A 20,589-nucleotide genomic window follows, 5' to 3' on the forward strand; every position below is an offset into this window, starting at 1 on the left:
ATTTTTCCACGAAAAGCCTCACTACTGAGTTGTCCTCTATGAGACACAGGACCAGGCAACAATGCAATATTAGTGTGAAGTTTATATATATATATATTTATTTTTAATTTTTTTTAGCATACACACACTTATATATATACTGTATATACATGATATATTAACACTCAAACTACTTTATTCCATACAATTCTGTACCAAAAACAGTGATAAGTTTGTTGTAACATCACATGTATATCTATTATCTACATACATTGACTCAGAGGATGAAGTTCTCAGTATATAAGAGTATCTCAAGCTCTGATTCTGTTCAGCTAAAGGTTGCTCTCAGCGGGACGCCTGCTCCCCAGGCTTTCCTCCTGTGCTGCACAGTCACCGAGATCAATGAGTTCTTTCACCGTACTTCACAGGGTACATGGTGTTTCCAGCAGACAGCAGACGCACACAGCAGTCACACACAAAAACAACCAACCTTGCCTCACAACTTAGACTAATCTCTGTGGAATGTTTCAGTGACAGACTTTCAAGGCGTTGAGGCTCTCTGCTGGTCTGCCTCTTTTAAAACAGCACTTTCTGCCTCCAAGGAAAAATCCCCTGGGATCAATCTGTAATTAAGAAAAAAAAACCTGTAGGTTAATATAACCAAGAGAAAGTCTAAAGCCATGTAACACAAACGCAAGTCCCGAAAACAAGTTTGATCCAAATGATAGAAAGAATCTTGGCTTTAAAAAGCAGTAAGCAAAGTGGGACAGTGAAAGCTCAGAAGAATCTAACTCTATCCTTCCACAAGGAATTTTTCCCATTTTGTGCCACTTTGAAGACAAATCCCCTCATAAAGTATGACAGCAAAAAGATGTCTGAAGTCAGAAGATTATATAATAAACCAACCTGTCAAAACAGTGGAATAGATGCTAGTCGTGGTGTACAGGTGGTAGGCATGTCTTGGTAATATCCCAGAAATTCTTATCTTGCTGTTATAACAGAGTATAAAGGTTTTATCTCATATTTTGTATGAGTAGGGTGAATCTGTCACAAATTGCACACATCTGACACCAATTACAATAAAAAGTTTCTGTGATGTAACTCGTTAATAGAAAAAAAAAGTGTTAAAATAGGAGAGAAAAATACATTGTCAAGTTGCGATAAGGTTTGAGCTTACGTCATGGTGTGGCAGTATGATGGAACACTTTATGTCTCAAGAGTCAGATGTGACATGTACAGTAATGATATCATATCGGTATTGATGCACTTTGCTATTGTCCCAAAATGATCACGCTGAAGCTAATCGTTGCACTACATTTGTTTCAATTGAAATCAGCATCAGGTTGTTTTTCTCGATGGTGTTTCAGAGAGGCAAAGTGAATGTGTTCTGATTCACTCATGTAAGAATGCTGTCCTTTCTTTGGTCTGTGGCACGTTGTGCCCGTTGCCCCTGCAAGCCATCACAGACTGCTGACTTTGATAACAGGCGGAATTCTGATTCTCTCTGCATGCACTCTATCAAACCTGGCAGATCCCATGTGAATGTGTTTACTAATGACTTGTCTTTCAGAACATTTGTATAAATGAGGGTGTAGCGAGCAAGAGTGCTTTGAAAGTATTCACAGACAACAGCACACACAGCCCCGTCTCGCCAGGGAGCTTGACGAGCATGTATTTTTTTTGTGAACTCAGTGTTGTACAAGTAGCAAGGGGAATGAGGGGTGGAGAGGGGAGATTTGCGTGTGTGTGTGTGTGTGTGTGTGTGTGTGTGTGTGTGTGTGTGTGTGTGTGTGTGTGTGTGTGTGTGTGTGTGTGTGTGTGTGTGTGTGTGTGTGTGTGTGTGTGTGTGTTTGGTGGGAGGAGGGTTTTGAACACTGTCCTAATTGACCTCAGTTTGATATTTCTTAGGGCGGGGTATACAGAGCACATTTCCCAGCATATTCACTCCATAAAGAGAGAATTGTGTTGGAGGGGTGATATTATTTCATTCATATTAGGTCATATTGTTTGTAGCAAGGCAGCATATCCTGATTATATGTTCATTGTTTATGCAAATGCCACTCTGAATGACTGTGTACCTCAACAGTGTTTCATGTTACCATAGGATCCAGTTCAAAAGATATTTTTGTTTATTGTGTGGATTACATCAGTGGTTCTCTGCAACAAGATACCCCTGTTACCAATTAGGTAATTCACCATCTGCACAAGGTTGTTGTGAATTCAAAAGTTTTAAAGGCAAAGCAAACATAACAAGCCTTTGAAACACCTCAAAATCAAGGTCACGTTGTTTCAATCTATGCTTGTACAAGATGAGAAAAGAATCTGAGACATTGAAAGTGAGATCTGTTACACAGTGTGTCTGCATGCCTTTGCAGATGGTAATGTTGACTCTGGAAACCTCATGGAGACTTGGCTGCTGCAGGCCAGGAAACATCACTAGCACTAGGGCCATGTGGGACCTCTCCTTAAAAAAAAAAAAGGGAAAAAAAGTTTGAGATTTCTTCATAGCCCATTGTAAGCAATCAGGCAAATAGAAGCTTGCAGTCCTGCAGTGCACAGGCACTTCTTTCCAGAAGGCAGAGAGCAATGCTCAGACTACTGACAGGCGAGCTAGCAGACCAACAAGAAGTCAGGACATATTCTCATAGCACTAGCAGACGGTAACACCACCAGTGAGTCTTCTGAAGCCTACTTTCACTCTCCTGGGTGTGATTGCTCCTGAATGCACATTCAACCTCCTCTGCTGCTGCTGCCAGTGAAGAGTCTCAGATGCACACAACCACAGGCTTACTTTTCAACCCTGCATCTGTCTCAACACTCACACCAAAGCTGTACCCGCGGGAAGAGGATACATATGTTTTATTGACAGAGCTACAGGTGGTTTGAGTTTGAGCTGCTGGTGGACGGGAAGTGTTGTTTTTCCTTTGTGGTGCGCTGTGGCATCTTTGGAGTCAGAATGTGGCCTATTCTTGTGGCATGTTTGGTATTCACCCTGCTGGGCTCAGGGCAAGCTCAGGTTGCCACACAGACTCAGGGGCAGAGTCGAAATCAGGGTCATGGGCAGGATGGCTCTGCCACCCCTTGGAGGCAAGTGATTCAATGGGAGAACAATGGTCGGGTGTTTAGCCTGCTGAACAGTGGTGCTGAGTATGTCCCTGCTGGGGCGGGCACCCCGGACAGAGGTCCCAGGGTGGTTGTGGCAGATGCTCGTCCCAGCTCTTCACGCACACCTCAGCGGGGCAACGTCCGCAGACAGGCTCCATCAAGAGGATCCTCCGAAACTGTCCGTGGGCAGGCAAGGCATCCTTTTGGCTTTGGGCAAGTTCCTGATAACTGGAGACAAACCGCAGTCAGCACAGGTGGGAGCCAGTTCCAGGGATCTTCTTCCAGTCGCTTTCGGCCATCTACAGGCTCTTCATCGTCGTCATCATCCTCATCATTTTCTTCATCTTCATATAATGTACCAGCCTACCCACAGCACCCATTTCCTCAACAGCCTCCCTTCCAACCAGTACCTTATGACCCTAGTTTGGTGGATGGACCAGTAAGGAGCTATGAGCCACCCTTTCAGCCTGTCATCGGTGGAGGGTACAGCAGTGGAGGGTATGGTCCTGGACAGGGGTATACCGGAGGTGGATATGGAGGTGGTTCAGTGCTCCCAGGATCTCCTTCTGACGTTACTGATGAAAGCTACCGTTACTACCAACCTTATGGCTATGGGCCCAATCCTGTGGTGCCAGCACGCGCTGCCCAGCCGCCGTTGACAGATGGTCTTGACCACAGATACACCCACAGCCTCTACAACGTGGAATCTGCCCCGGCTGTTCCTGCCCCCGATGCCAACCAGGCTTCCCAGGTAGTAGTGGACAGAGCAGGACCTGCCGGTCAGCCACCGGTCGGGAGTCCTCAGTATGAACAGTTTCCTCCATTTGGAAGACCCCAGCCTCCCTTCTTGCAGCCCGTTCCTCCGGCCAGAAATTCTCCAAACTCTGCCCTTGAGAACCCCGGTATAAATGTCAGGAGTGTGCACCGATCACAACAGAGAGGTATAGTAAGGTTTATTTTGCTTGTATGTGAACAAACACAATGTATATTTTATGAACTATTTTGGTCAAGATAGTAGGAGAGTCTGTGACAGACGAGTGGAGTGACAGTGAATGCAGATTTGGAGCTATGTGTTTGGTTTTCGAGGAAATCCTGAATTACTCAGAATATTTCACATGTTCAGTGGAAACCGAGCACATGTTAACTTGTAGGCATTCAACCGAGGTATTTTTTCCTCTGAGGCAAAAAATGAAAAGCTTGCCATCTGATCTCTGTTGTTGCTTCACATATGAATTTGAAATATGCAAAACCCAGGGGAGTAGAATGCCCACCACCCCTTTACGCACACAGTCATGTTTTTCCAATAATCTCCATTTCATGTTGATGACTTCAGAAATCTGAAGTCATCAAAAAGAAACATGTTTCTAATTCAGCCTCTTTTTCAGTTTACAAACAAAGCAAAGTGGACGCAAGGTTAATTTTTCCCTCTTGTATGGTTATTGAAACCAGGTGTCAAACAAACGATGCCAATGTAAAGAGAGCAGACACAAGAACCACTGTGTTTTTGTGTGGGGAGCTTTGTGCTACAAGAGAGTAGACTGCTTCATGAGGCGTGTGGAGTTTTGTAACGATGGAGGTGGTGACCTCATAGGGGGCTAGTGACAGGGGGTGTTGGTGGTTGCATCTTGGGCTTGATGGCAGGAGAGGGGAAACGAGGGAGGGAGATACAGAACTTCACCACTCCCTGAGGGGGAGGGAGAGCGTGGAAAGTCCCTGTAACACATGGGGTCCATTGCTTCAGCTACAGAAAATCAAATTAATATTTAGTGAGAGTTCTTGGGGGAAGAATGAGGAGTATCAAAGCACACGGCACAATGTCTTCAACTGTTTATTTGCCATGACAGACAATATCTGTGATTCCAGTAGCATTTGATCTCCTTTACCTTTTATAATATAACCTATTACTGTGCTCGGGAGAAAGATGTTTGTCTTGAACTTAGAGTTAATGTTGAGGGGCAAAAATGACTTAACTAAATGCAAACATTATGTGTGGCTATGTTCTGCGTGCTGGAGGCTGTGTCTGGTCTGAGCTGAGACCCTCCAATGAGATTTTCAGACTCTTAATGCAGGTTTACCATTTGGTTTCACTCAATAATCTGTGCAGCAGTCTCTTTAGTGCGCTGTGTAGCTTGCAACAATCAGTCTTTAAACACTATAGCGCTGGGAGTCATTTCTACAGCACAAAAAGCCAACATGTGCGCAGATGCCTTAGTGCCCTCAGTAATCATTGTGATTAAGATTCAGCCATTGGGAATTGTTGAAAAACTGACGTTTTTATTGCACATGCTTCAAGGCGAGGCTTTAAACTGTTACAGTAGTGTAATATCTATTGTGATCTACACATTTACGATTAGTGACGTAAGGAGACAAGTGTATTTATACTGCCATTTTTAAATGCAATGCTGGGTGGTATCAGAAAGTACAGAAGACACTCTGATTCTTCAAAGGGAATCTATTTAATCATGTATGACCCACAAGGATCAGTGCATAACAATACAACTAACCACCAGTAGGGATACAGTGGGTGGACAAGGGTGCATAGGTAACCACAAGTTTTACATTTCAGGCAGTAAAACAGAGTTTAGTGCACAATCATTTGACAGACAAGTGGTTCCCACAATCATATACAGTAAATAGGTAAAAACTCAGACCCAAAGCCACATGCGGACAGTCGTTACAGTAGAATGGAATAAGACAGCATCAAAATTATACAGAATACTGTTGTGTGAGGCCTTTGGACCATCATGTATGGGCAAAGTTTCAACTGTCTACCAAGTTTGCAAGTGTCTTTTCTTAACCCAAATTGACTTTGATGTCAGTCAGCAAGGTGCTTTTACTTGTAAAGACCTCGATTATTATTTTATTTAATGAGACATGGACAGCTGTGACACTTGACATGAGTTACACAACATAGTGTATTTTATGATTTAAAGTTTAACAAAAAATTTCGGCACTACACAGTTCTGAAAAACAATTTAAAAAAATATGATAGAAATAAACAACAATAGTGTTTGTAATAATAATAGACATGATAAGAAGAAAGAGCAAAAGACAAAAAAAGTCAAATAAATAATTCAACAAACAGTATATATTAATATACAAACCTTCGGTAGCACAAGATATAAAGAGTAAACATACAGATAATTAATAGAGCCTTTTTATCCTTAGAGATATAAATTCAGTATTTTTCCCATTTTAAGACACAAACCTCTTTTCTGTTAGTCTTTCTACAGAAAACTTGTTCATATGAGGCCCCCCTCCAAGTTCTGTGAACCACTCCTGCAAAAAGGGAGCTTCTCTCTTTATCCACCCTCAATAAAGTCTTGTCTACCCACAATTAGAGCAGTGTGGCTCAGTTCTACATGTACTCACAGCTAAATTCAGCCCGGTATCACACTGAAGCATGTATTATGCCCATCAGTCCACTAAGGAGATCATATTACTGTTACATTTTACTTCGCCTAGGCCTGAAGCGTACACGCATGTATGATTGTTGAAGATGGAGGTCATGTAGGAAGAAGGTCTGAGGTGTTTGGATGTAACAATCCCAGGACTTTTTTCCCAGACGATCACTATTTAAGTCTGTTAGACAGCAAAAGTTAATGTAGATATCTTTTAAATAATATATTTTTTTAACGTTTTTAACGTATTTAATATATATCAAGTAACTTGTGAATGTCAGTTACTTATTTTAACCCAAACTTTCCCTGATTAGGGAATCAAGTACTTCTGGTGCCTAAACCCACCCAAATTGTGACTGTGTCACATTTAACCCAAATCAATAATCTCTTCCTAAAACTAACTACGTGGTTTTTAACCTAAGGCACCATAAATTTCACCTGTAGGCGAGGCTAAACGAGACACTGACACAGTATCCTCTTTGGCATGATACCGGGTTCACTGATAGGTCACCCTGCACATATTACCTGGGAGAGATTTCAAAGTCATCGCCAGTAATCTCCTCTATAATATGGATTTGTTCCCAAAAGCTCTTAATCATTTTCCGACACCCAGGCCTGGGAAGAGAAAGGTGTTCTCCTAAATCTGAGGGATTCCCATCTCTCTTTTTTTTTTCCTAAGAAACCTTCACATTGTTTTACAAGATACACTGACAAAGAACAGATTCTGATCAACAATCAGTCTGATTGAAGGGCATGCACCACGAGGGTAGTTGACTCTGTTAGCAGCACGGAAAGGGTTCTCATTTGACAGCCATCACCTTGGAGTGCCCTCTGGTTTTAAAAGCCAAAGCTACAGAGGTTTTGTGAATACTGTATTATCTCTAATGAAGTGTGATGTCAAAGACGGGCTAAAAATGTGTATATTGTCCCAACTATACCCTTTGCAGCACAATGTCATTACAATTCACTATTCTCATATTCCCCAACAAAGCCACCGGTAGTCATAGGTGAGAATAATTACTCCATAATTGGCACATATTAATTGATTAATGCAGCACTGCTGTTATATATTTTTTTAATTACAACAAGATATCTTCACAGTAAAATAAAAGGTTTCAACACCTTACTATTACTAAAATGAATCTGTCAAATATCAACTCACCACTAAAAATGAAATAAATTAGATGACAATCATGGAAATATATGAGATGCCATAATGTGTATTGCAGAAGAAGAGGAAATTATAACTTAATTGACAAAGGAATCTATGTATATAGAGTTAGCTGTATCCTCAATCATTAGATGTTGTTATGATTTTTGATTTTCCATTTTAAAATGAGCTCACTGAATTTCAAGTTTTCTAATCTGTCTGCAGCTAACAGCAAATAGCTGAACACAGGAGCATCTAGTCTTGTAATATGCTATATTCGATGGTATTAAAACCCTGGCAAGATCCAGTTTCTTTTCTCAATGCCCCACTTAGAGTGTAATGTGTGGCTTTGTCACATGCTGTTGAGAGCCAATCAGCTTTGGCTTCTCAATACACTTTATCCCTCCGAAAGAGACCCACTTTCACATTTCAAAAGATTAGAGGGCAGAGAACAAAGCCTTCCTAGGGTGAGGAGAAAAAATTGGGGCTGAGAGTGCTGTTGGAAAACCTCTGTGTTTCACACTGGTTTACAGTGTTTGCATGGTCTGCCCCAGGAAGCTCCCTGTCCTGTATATCTGCCTCAAAGTGAGATGTCGGGTGAGATGTTTACACAGTGCCCACAAAGGGAAAGCCTTTATTCAAACTTGCAGCCGGGGAGGGAAGGCTCACCTGGATGTTAAACGCCAAACAAATATAAAATAGGAAACTTTGTATTTGGTTTCTATAAACAGACTGTAGCTAAATGCCTTCATGTTAGTCCAAAATCAAAAGATAACAGTTTTTTTTTTTAGTTTTTTTATCAGTTGCTCTCTTTTCCATGGTTAAAGCAACCTGCAACACAGATTAAAGGTTGTGCTTAATTTTTCTGATTCCATCAAAACTTCCAGCCTGAGAGGTCAGATGACTTCGACTATCCGTTGTTTGAACAAGCTCACGTTAGAGTGTGTCCGGCCTTTGTGAGCTACAATATACAGCGAGTGGTGATAAGCAATGCCAGAGACCCTTGCTGGCACAGGACAGACAAACAGACATTCACTCTGACAGGTCAGGCCTGCTTTTTTTCTTTTTCTTTTCTTACTTGTTCCTCAGGTTTCTTAACTGACGTGGTCAGCGGCCCACTTTAAAAACAGCAGTGGTGTGAGATCACTGTTATTCTGCCCTGGCACATACATTCTCCCTGGCTATGTCTCTGTCTGGATCATTGTATCTCCGTGTACCTTTGCCTTTCAACATCTCTTCATCTCTCTCACTTGTGTGCAGAAACCAAAGTATTAAAAGCACTGTTTGCATTGCAACAAGCCTTTTCTGTGAGACTGGGGCTCAGACATTTCCAAGTTTAGCCTTGTCCCCAACAGATATGACTAGCCCGTTCATTTTTTTAAAGGTTAAGCTGAAGTGACACGTTCATGTTAAGATTTGTGTCACATCACATTAGCCAAGAGGGCAAGCAATTATTGGTATAATTTTGTCCCCATAATAACAAGGTACATTCAGGAAGAGGCCAAATGCACAGCCACTGAAATACAGTGTATTATAAGTGTAGTTAAATGTTTCTTTTTTGTTTGGGGGATTTTGCCAACAAGAGATCCAAAAGTAACCGTTGTGCTCCCTCACCCTGAACTCACCCCTGCCTGAGAGGCCCGTGGAGTAAAAGTGTCTCATTAGACAACCTTGATAATAATCTGGAATGCACAGTAATTAGTGGCCACTGGGTTTCTCCAGTGTGACCCAGTCTTGAACTGTGGGCTCTGTTGCCGAATTGTTGCCCATCATATCCTCCATCAGCACTGCTGTATTTACCGGGTCATACAAAATTATGACAGCTATGTGAACTTGCACACTGACAGTGATAACACTTGGATTACTTTGGTTATACATGTATGAAATCATAATAGCAGGGCTGGACATTAATTTAGAAAAATGACAAACAAGGTGTATCAATAACTATTCTCTATTTGGAGCAGACTTCTGAAGATTTCCTCTCGCAAGGTTGTGCGATCTGATAAATAGATGAATGACAATGTGGGATGAGCAGTCTGTCCATCATTTCAGGTTTGCCTGACCTGGTTCCTGATCCCCACTATGTCCAGGCTTCCACATATATCCAGACAGCCTACATGTACTCTCTTCGCTGTGCTTCCGAGGAAAAATGTCTGTCAAGGTAAACCAATTCTGGATGTCCTTTGCTTTTTTTTTTTTTCCTTTACTCCTATATTTCTAGACTTTTTCATTGGGTTCCTTCTGATGTCACATTATAAAAACTGTCCATCTCTTGTTAGTGACAAATTTGTATTTTAAAGTTTTCTCCAACTTCTTGGGGGCAACATTGTGAATAACAGCAAAAACAATAAATTGTGTTTCCTGTCTATACGTAACTCTCATAGGCTGGGGTCTTGTCCACGATCAAGTATTAACAACAAAATGTTCATTTTTTTGGCTTCTTCACCTTCGGCCAGCATTAGCCAGTGAGGGACTCACCCACAATTTTAACTTTGCCCTCAAGTTTATATCTGTTCTGTGCAATAATATCTGAAAGAATTTTTTTTTTAAAAACTTCACTAACAGCACAACCTCAGTGAACTAAATCCTGGTCACCTTCGGGGATACAGGCTGTCCTTAGTTTCATTTCTCTGTGTTGGTAGAAAGCATCCCGTGAGCCCCAAGCCTGGGCCCTTTGACTGCCTCTGCAATGAGGACACCATTGAAATGATGGAAGTGTGTTGTCCCTGTGGCTGCTCTATTTGCCCTCTTCCCATCACAAGCACACCCATCCCTCAAAGCCCTTTCATATCCTGCCTGAGTTTGCTGCAATCACCGACAGATGGGCTGTTGTAATTTGCCATACACTCCAATGTCAACACCAGTAACAAGATGAATAGCTTAGATCTTCAGTGGTGTTGTGAACTCGAGGTTGTGCCTCTTTTTTCACTCAAAGAAGTGAATCGTGCAACACAGTGTATACCTCTCTCTGTTCCCCTTCCCCATGTTGAAACTGTGTGTTTGGAGAGATGGTTGTAATCTGTAGAATGAATTATTTAGTAGATATGCTCCTGCCTCGAAGCCTTCCAGTTCTGCTCTTTTTTTTCTCTTTGTCTTAGTTATGAGAAACAGACATGCCGACATTCTTTTTGCAGCCACTTGGGCAGTTTCCATCATGGTTCTTTTATCTCCATGTACGTGTCCGTCATTCAGCTCTGCCTATAGTCCCGAGACCACTGACTATGATGCAAGGGTCCTGCTGCGATTCCCACAGAGAGTAAAGAACAGGGGCACCGCTGACTTCATGCCCAACAGGCCACATCATACCTGGGAATGGCACAGCTGTCATCAGTAAGTCCTTCATACACATCAGATACACAACAGTTTCACCTTGTCAACCAAATGTGCTGCACTTGCTACAATGCCGGCTGTTAGCAAGCTAGTTATCAAAAGGTTGTATGTAAGTATTTATTTTAACTAAAGCCTGTACAAAGGCCTGGTATATGTTGATTACAACACTAATAATTGAAGGTTATTGCAAAATTACAAAATGGACAGATGTGGTTGTTAGTTTTGATTGTAAAACATGTTTTAAATGTTGTAATATATCTTGAACATTGATCAATGATGATTTGCATCTTTTGGTCTGATACTGGGTTGCATTCTACTGCAGATTGGGTGTCACGGAGAGCTAAATGCTCGGTACCCTAAATGGTCGCTTTAAATGAAAGGACATGACTTGCCCTGGTTCATGGAGAAAGTACACATATATTTCAGTTTTCTGGTTACGGGTGAGGGAGAGGCCAAAACTGAACAATGAGACAATGCTCTCATAATTCCACATAACGTGAAAAATACTGGCATGTAGCCATGTGGGTCTGATCAGTTCACTCATTGTGTCTTTCTCAGTGCATAGACTTTCGTTGATTTGGCTAGCCAGTGGTGGTTCAGAGGAAATACCTCCGGGGACTGATGATGAAGTGATTTCGTTGGGTATTGTCATTGTTTTCTAACACTGCATTCCATGTAGGCTGGCTTTTATCTCAGTTTCAACAAGTCCACCCACTAATGCTAGGTGCAGTCTCGCCTTTACTATCCTCATCTTGGAGGAATGGTGACTGGCCGTTAGGAGATTGGCAGTGTTGTTGCTGCCTGACATCAGTCTACATTTGCACAGTGATTCCCAGGAGGCAGAAAGCCAAGGCAATCATTCCACTGGCTGTGATCAGAATGACAAATCAATCCATTTTTCCTGTCAATCTGTGACACCAGATCACACAGCTGCTAAAGTATGATGGCATGGATATGGGTTACTGGAACAGACTTTTCGGTTACAAAGAAATCTCTTTAGGGGAAGAAAATCTCGAGCCCAGATTCTCACAATAAACTTCCCTGCCCTACATTTTTTTTTTTTTTTATCACATAAGCTGTGCGGTTGACAGTTTTCCTTTTCATTGCATTCACTCATATCTTTCGTTCATGAGTATCAAGAAAAGGGAAGGGAGTAGCATTCTCCTGATTATTGTGGACTCTGAAAATGTTGGAGGTTTTTTACACAAATGAGGACACAGAAATCCACGTAGAACTGCCAGTTGTGTGGGAAGCAGAGGAAGTCATTAAGAGTGTTTGGTTTGACATATTTTTGATAAGTTACTAATAGAGTTTCAACTTCTGCTGAATTTATCTCACTCCTTTATGTTATAACTTTACAAAGCCGCCATTGTAGTCAAATATCACGGTTTCTGTTTGTGCAGGTTTCACGTTTTGGAAGGCAAATATCAGTACACCATTAAATAGTTCTCAAAGTACCTGTAGTAGTTGCCTGTGTTTTATAACCTGAGCTATGATCTGTGAAACCCTTAAAGTTTTGTTTGTTGCAACACGAGTGGAAAATGACTCACAACTATGAAAAAGGATCGGAATGTTTTGTACATTACGATTACAAGCTTTTCTTGTTAAATCCCCATTGTGTCCTTCCAACACTGCATTCTCCATGGTTGACATAGTCAATGAGGGGATCCAGGAATCCAAGGAGGCAGGGGACCCTTCCAGGCACCTCATTGTCCAACGCCTCCCACTCTCAATCTTTTTCCTTGCTTCCTGCACCCTTTCTTTCTATTTCACACACACACACACACACACACACACACACACACACACACACACACACACACACACACACACACACACACACACACACACACACACACACACACACACACACACACACACACACACACACACACACATATACTGGAGATAATCATCTCAAGACTGCCACTGAAATTAATGCCAGTTTTGGGAACACAAACAAAGACTGTGTTTCAGCCTTCCAGGGCCTCAAGTTCCCTCCTCGTTTTATACACTAAAATGAAAGTGTGCATTCACATGTATTGCGCCAATAGCATGTGTATCCTTGTATCCCCCATAAAATAAGCCTATAAAAAGACACAGTCATGAATACGTGTGCATCAACAGAGACAAGAGGGTAATTTATGCCCAGAGTTACAATAAAGATAGTGTTCAGCCTCAGATAACAACAGACAGGTTTCTACCTGAGAGCAGCTCCTAATTGGTTGCCTCGACCATGGAACAAATGAGGCCTTGAATGGTCACTCGTTCCATCAGTGGAAAGTACCCACTTTTCCTTCCAAGTCATCCTTCAATCTTTAATGACTGTTCCAGTAAAAGCTGTTGCTGTGTTGAAACATGGGCCATGAGGTAAGGCGAAAGGGCAATATTTATATAGTCTGAGTTGTCTGACTGAAAGGGATCCAGTGCTTACCTCACCTGCTACGACTAAAGTCAACACCACTTAAGTATACTCTATAAAGCAATTAAGGAATTGAGCAATAATATATATATATATATATATAAAACATTAGAGTTACTTCTTTAAGATGTGTTAATTCCTGTAATGCATCATTTCAGTATGTTGCCACAGTGCCATTAGCTGTTTTTGTTGAGGTATCCATAACCAAAGTTTTGGCCACAATGTTTGATCTGTCATCATAGTAATTGCTTCAAGAGTTTGGACTGCTTTTACTTGAGACTCCACAAATAAATATATTAATAAAACTATGAAATTTTAGCTGTCCTTTAACTGAAATTATTCTTTTATAAGAGAGATATTTTGACGAGAAATCTCGCTGTTATCATGCTGCATCTGTATTACATATGATCAATGACATCGTGTTCAGAAACCAGTTTAACATTATTCCTCAGTCTCCACCTTGGAGCAGGTCGGTCCATCACTTAGCTTACTGTAAGCCATATTTTCTTCTGTTGACTCTTAAACTTTCTTAACATGTCTTACACTGTTGGCTGTACTTGTAGGATACACGGCTAGGACTAAAGCTACAGAGTGTTCTCCAAACATCCCCTCTGTCAGTAATTTTTTTAAACAGAATTATTCTTTCATGTACACAAAAGTGCAGCAAATCACATTACATTACAATTGTGAATGTGAGAAAACAAAACACCAAAAAACTGCTGTCCATAAATCCATCAAATTATGATGACATGACCAAATTACAGCTTTTCTCATCAGCATGGAATTATGTTGTCATCTTTGTCCATGCAAATATGCACTTGCTTGCGTCGACTACAATGATGTGCACAGCAGGCTTGTAAAAGCGCACCGTGGGTCACTTTCACATTTGGGAGAGGACCAAGTCATATGGCAGTTACTATTGCAGATGATTTCAAATGGGCCAGCTCATTGGCAGAGTCACTCACTGACCGTCACTCGGTTCGCATTGCGGTTCAGTTGAGATGATCAGTGGCCATGTGCACCCAGCCTTTCCTAAGCTGCTAAAGCTGTGCAAATACACACAAACACACTACAACAAATACACAAATGTACTCATACTGTGATACACACACGCACATTTACAAATGCACACACAGATATGCACATCCACACATGCACATGCACACACACACACGTCTACACACCAGCCCACACACAAACACCTTTGATCTTGTCGATTGCAACAAGCTAATTAACAACATTCATACATCATTAGAGTGTTAATGCTTTGCATCAGCAATACTTCATTGTTGCCATTAATTAGTGTCCATTATCCATTGATGATTTATAATGTGTTCAGTGAAGGTGCAACATCTCTGACAAAAATGTTAACAGCTGAGGTCGACAGGTGGAATACAGTATAGTATATAAATCCACTGTTTATCTGAAAAGTTGCATTTAAATTTGAATAAGTTAACTTTAAACAGAGCAACACAATCAGTGTAATTACAGCAGCATCTTCATAATCTTAATAAAGTGAATTTCTGCTTTGATACTTTTGCATAGGGACACAAAACATAACAGATCATTTTAAAATATGCTTAAACTCTTTGATTACCCTCTGTTGTTTCACTTTTGACTACATCCTTGTTTTTGCTTGTTGTGACAGGCATTACCACAGTATGGATGAGTTCAGTCATTATGATTTACTCGAGGTCAGCACTGGCCGTAAAGTGGCAGAGGGACACAAGGCTAGCTTCTGTCTGGAGGACACCACCTGTGACTTTGGTCACCTGAAGCGTTATGCCTGCACAGCTAATACTCAGGTAATACAGCAAACCAAAACAGTGGGGAGTTGACATGATGACAAACAATATTCACTTCATGGTATACGCTTGGTACACAGCTATTATGACTGTATCCAAACACTGTAGTTATGCTATTATTAGAGCAACTGTATAAATCTATTCAAATGTGGCACTGCTGTGCTGGTGAAAATTCTGATAAAAACTATAATTCAGTGAAGTTGTTTTTATGTTAAAATGTGGATTTGATTCATTGACTTGTTTACTGCAAGAATTTTTATTTACTTTTTTGACCGTTGCAATTTTTTTTAAACTCGGATCAGTATTCTTTTAAAGCCTCTCTCCTCCCCTCTGTTTCTTCAGGGTCTGAGCCCGGGCTGTTACGATACATACAATGCTGATATTGACTGCCAGTGGATCGATATCACAGACATCCAACCTGGAAACTACATACTAAAGGTAAAGGTCAAGCGAGATCCCGACATGCATGGACCTGGCAAGTTTGCAGACGGCACAAGGCCACATTTCATGGAGTGAGAGAGAGGTCGAGGCCACCAAAACAAATTGATTGAGGTCATAAAGTTTTTAGGTTTCTTGTTATCTGGAGTTTTTCGGGTTGCAGCACCTCATGGCTCAGTGCCACTGGTTTCCCATCCATCATATTGTCTGTTTTTCATGCATAATTTATTTGGTCAATATAGCTGCAAGATGTCCACACAAAAAGGTCTATACATGCTTTGAGTTGTTCATTCCAGATACATTTTCTTTTGAGGCCATGCCAAGTCCGTTTGCTGTCATCCATTTCTATTGAGATTTGTGATTATGGTGAATCGTAACATCCCCTCTTTCTTTTATCTCCAGCTCCAGGTTAATCCCAAATTCTTGGTGCTGGAATCAGACTTCACTAACAACGTAGTCAGATGTAACATTCACTATACCGGACGATTTGTTAGAACAACCAACTGCAAGATAACACAGTAAGTAAGACAAAATGTACAGTTTTATACAAGTGAATTTTAGTCATTTACTGGATTTGTACTGTTCTCAGAATCCACAGCGTGTTTGTGAAATTAAAACCTGCGTTTGTAGAATGAAAATTGTAAATCAGAGTTTGTGTCATTTTTCCACCGCTGAGTTACACTAAAACACACGACAGGGTGGCGTCTGAATGCAGTTATCTGAAGAGCCTCACAGTGTTTTAAAGTACTTAGTGGACTTAATGGGTTCCAGGCTGAAATATTTGATGATTTAATGAATTATGCTCTCATTCTCCCGTTAAGATTAACAGCCTCTGAAACTTTGATATTTTCCCTCAAAGGGAGATGTAGCGGTGTTGAACTTGCTAATAGCGCTATTAGGAAGTGTATCATTGCACTCCAAATTACTATTATATGCTCTTGAAAAGACTTTATATAAAGAGGTTCAAGTGCTCCAGCTCGTCTGAGTTTCACTGGTGTGATGAAACAAACACTTTAAAATATGTTTGCCAATGCATTTCCAGAGTTCATGGGAGCTGGATATGTTAGTTTGGCTTATAAACTATTGATGCCGATATATGAATAGCAGGCTGCTATTCGGTACTAAGAGCCCAGCTACCATAATCAAACATGATATGAAGAATTTCTTTATCCATCTCTCTATCTTTTCATCATTTTTTAGGGCCACATTATTTGAACACATGGGATGGATATTGTTTTAAGCAAAATAGTATAGTTCATAATTAGGATTACTGTTTTAATAAATAATAAATCCTCACTGGGATCATGTTTTTATTACAGAACTGAGGTAAATTAAGGTAGATTAATTTCCAATAGGTCTGTTGCAGCATAGTAAAAATTTAGAAAACATAAGGCGCAATCATACAAAAGCAGGCAGCTCGAATAATCAAACTGAAGACCTCAGAAGTTCAGATATTGTTTTAGATGCATTAAATAGTCTGTCAAATTGTTTACTGAAGAGTAATAGTTTAATTACTCTGCTGATAACATAAAATGTCGAGGTTGCAGATAAAAAAACAAGGTTTTAATTCCAGTCTTTATGGAGCCCCGATAACTTAGTTCCACTATTCACCATAAAGCAATACCACTGCTGCCACTGTTAAGGAGCACACCTGACTACATATTTGAAGTTACAGTATAGGTTGCATTAAAAAGTCCAGTTCATGACTAACACACTACAGTGTAGTATTTGGCCCACTGAGTCAAAGCTTATCCTAGAAAAGGAATCGGATTTAGAGTTAATGTTAGCAACAGGTTGTCGTGTTAAAATAAAGCCATACCTCAGCGATTCTATCACAGATCACAGTGGATATATTATGGACCTCAGTTTCTGTCTCAAAAGGGAATCTAAGTGTACATATTTTCATTTAGAATAACAGAATAACAAAATTGACAAGTTTGTTTAAAATAAACTAATTATCAGCATTTCGTCTGTTTTTCATCTGACTATAAATAGTATATGAAGCAGAATCAAACCCTATTTTTCACTGTACTGAGTCTGAAGTGTCACCCTTCCTCTAACAAACGTCTGCTCATTTTACAGGTCCTGATCAGCCACTGGAAGGCTGCCACATTAGACGGACCCTGATCGCTTTTCCATTGAAATGTGAATGGAATCCACTTGTTGTTGGTTCATTGTTGGTTTTGTTTGTCTCTGCTTTTTTGTGCTGTTTTTGGATCCTGGGCTCTTGGCAAAACAAGGGTTCTGCTCGCACTGAGAATGTCAGGGTCTAAAGTGAACATACACGCACACACACACACGTTTGCATAATGCATATTTCACGTCAATATTCCAATAATGAACCAATACTTCTCTTCCCTGCCAACTATGTTATAATATGGTCCTACCAACTACATTTCTCATATTGCAGCTCTACTATTCCGGTTTGGTTACATGCAAGGACACATCATTGACTTTCAAAAGAGGTGTTTACTGTATATCCACACAAACATCTATGCCCCAACCCAACCCACCATCACTGAGTGGCTTTGTAATGGTGCCCGTGCTGAAATGAGCAGTTCCAGACGATTCAGGGTTTAGCTGCAATCCAACAAATTAAATTTAGTGGGCAAAGTCTTCCCAGGTACATTCATTCATGTAGTAGTGGGACAGACAGAGATGCCCATTGACTCAGAAGAACTATAATGTGTTATTTTTTTCACTCTCTTCACCACCTCCGTGGGTCAGGCTGGGATACTGTGATTCTCTGGGCACATCCTGTTTAATGTTGTGTTAACAGTAAGAGGAAGACAGCAGGTCATAATTGCATTTGTCAACATCAAATTGTAAGTCAGCAAAAAAAAGCAGACTGTCAGCAATGGACGCTGGACTCCTCAATATCTTTGTATAACAGCACTGTGACCCCATTCCTCCTTTCTTATTTCAATAAAACAGGAACAGAAAGCTTTGCCGGCAGAAAAAGGGTGCTTTCCAAAATATAAGACTCGCAGTATTTACGCTCTATGCTTACACCATCTAGTGATCTCTTCTTCAACTACACTGGTCAGATGGCACATAGGTCATCTACACCTTTTGGAGAATGTATATACAAATATTCCACTGATGCATGACTTTAATGATGGAAATTATTTTGTTGTAACTTTGATTATCCATTTTGATCTGTTACTGTAATTGTGAAATTCAACAAATATATTTTTTTTCTTGATAATCTGAATTATTCAAATAGTATGTGTTGTTGGAGGAAACACTACTGCTAAGATTTCTTATTACAATGCAGAGTGCCAGGAAGCTGTTTCTACCTACCTCTCCAGTTGAGTGAGCTGTTGTTTCCAATGGATGTCTCTGCGGTGTTTCACTGTGGCGTCTTACCACTCGATATATAAAATGACTTAAAGTTAGAATCCTTAAGATTTCAGGGTTGATTTGTTAACACCTGTTGTAGGTCCTAAGGAAAATGATGCACAAGACGTGAGTATTTTTTTTGTGTGTGCCACACTTGTGCGTGGTCCATTACTCCGTGCAATATTTACAACTGATCTGCCCTCAAAAATTGCCCAACTGACCGTTGTCTTGCTTTGCTGATGCATTTTTGATGACGGATTTACTTAGGGTTAACCTCAGTGACAGAAATGTTTCATTTCCTGTGACTGCTTTAGAATAAAAAGCCCAGTTGGAGCACTTTTAAGGCTTCAGTCCACTGGGACTGGCTGCGTCGTATTCTGGCTGCAACACGGCTAGCAGCACTGATCGTGACCCTTCTACTCAACGCTTGTGATTCCACTGGTGCATTTCAGAAGTCCCAGAGGAACGACATAGAGAAGCCGATCAATTTTCAAAACAAAACACCCTGTGCAGACTGTATATCAGATCACTACATCAATGTCTACCCCACGCCCCGGTATTTTGAGTCAGAGAAAAAAGATGTTGTCCTCCTGCTAAAATTATGAGAAATATAGATACGAAACAATTATGAGAATGAATGTTTTTCTTATCAACTAAAACAAAGTAACCTGTGTTAACTTTGATGTAGGCTACAGGACAGAACAAGTAGGAAGTAGTAACAGTAAACATAAAACAGACAAAAAAAGAGAGACCATTTAACTACGTAGTCTACATGGAAGCAAAAAAATCAAGGTACAATTACCAAACCAGAAAGTCACTAACATTGGGCAGACAAAACACTTCTCTTCTGAAATGTTCCCAGTGGGGTGTGAAGATGTGCAGAGGATGGAACAAAACAGCATCGCAAGCGTGACGTCATAGACACATGCGCAGGGGAATCCAGGGGTTATTGTGAAGCAAATGTTCTTTTAGCCATAACCTAATACAGCAAGTTTGTAAAGAGTAAACGGTAAACTGGGATAAGATTAACAGTGAGATAAGATTACAAACAGTAATGCTTGACTACATAAATGCATCGTTGCCTCCTAAATGGAAGGACAATTTGAATCGAATTTGGAAATAGCGGAACCTGCCACGAACAATTAATAGTACTATATACAGAGGGAATTACTGAATGTACATAACTATTGCACAAAACATTTTGACAATAAATAGTGGCTAAAATTGGGTTTCATAACACAAACATCTTAAGGATTTTTACTTTAATATTTATATGTGATTACTGAAGTAAACATTTTTTTGGTAACAGTCTGCTCTCTATTAATATGTACTGTATGTATTGATCAAACGACGATAAAGCACCTAAATTAGTTTGTTACAATTAAATGTAGTTGTTTTAAAACAACAACAAAAAAATTTAAATGCAGAATATTCATCGTGTTTGGTATCAATTTATGGCCCTCAATATACAGGTTTCACATAATGTACTGTAAATAGTCAGTTCATGTTGGGTGGAACAACAGCACAGGAAAGGCAACAGTTATACATCTTTGACATGTAAAGCTGTATTTTTCTACCTGTCAAAAATGTTTCATACAATAAATACATTTAAATGTC

The 20,589-nt window shown here is 40.3% G+C and overlaps 1 protein-coding gene across 1 annotated transcript; it reads left to right on the plus strand.

The window, feature by feature from the left end:
• The first annotated feature begins 2,541 nt into the window (after positions 1 to 2,541).
• loxl1 (lysyl oxidase-like 1) lies at positions 2,542 to 20,589 on the plus strand. Its single transcript, XM_069690486.1, has 7 exons — positions 2,542 to 4,025; positions 9,688 to 9,796; positions 10,828 to 10,965; positions 15,036 to 15,192; positions 15,535 to 15,630; positions 16,033 to 16,148; positions 17,713 to 20,589. The coding sequence occupies exons 1-7, from the start codon at positions 2,936 to 2,938 to the stop codon at positions 17,717 to 17,719; spliced, it is 1,713 nt and encodes a 570-aa protein (XP_069546587.1). The 5' UTR covers positions 2,542 to 2,935; the 3' UTR covers positions 17,720 to 20,589.

Source organism: Brachyistius frenatus, unplaced genomic scaffold (genome assembly GCF_029030835.1).
Source record: "Brachyistius frenatus isolate BFR_SWC_R1_liver_20210118 unplaced genomic scaffold, ASM2903083v1 Contig_9, whole genome shotgun sequence".
NCBI classification, from domain to species: Eukaryota; Metazoa; Chordata; class Actinopteri; family Embiotocidae; genus Brachyistius; species Brachyistius frenatus.

Coding starts and splice junctions, on each gene's coding strand:
- loxl1 (XM_069690486.1), top strand. CDS start 2,936: ATGTGGCCTATTCTTGTGGCATGTTTGGTATTCACCCTGCTGGGCTCA. Junction 4,026..9,687: donor GCACCGATCACAACAGAGAG/GTATAGTAAGGT, acceptor CCATCATTTCAG/GTTTGCCTGACCTGGTTCCT. Junction 10,966..15,035: donor GAATGGCACAGCTGTCATCA/GTAAGTCCTTCA, acceptor TTGTTGTGACAG/GCATTACCACAGTATGGATG.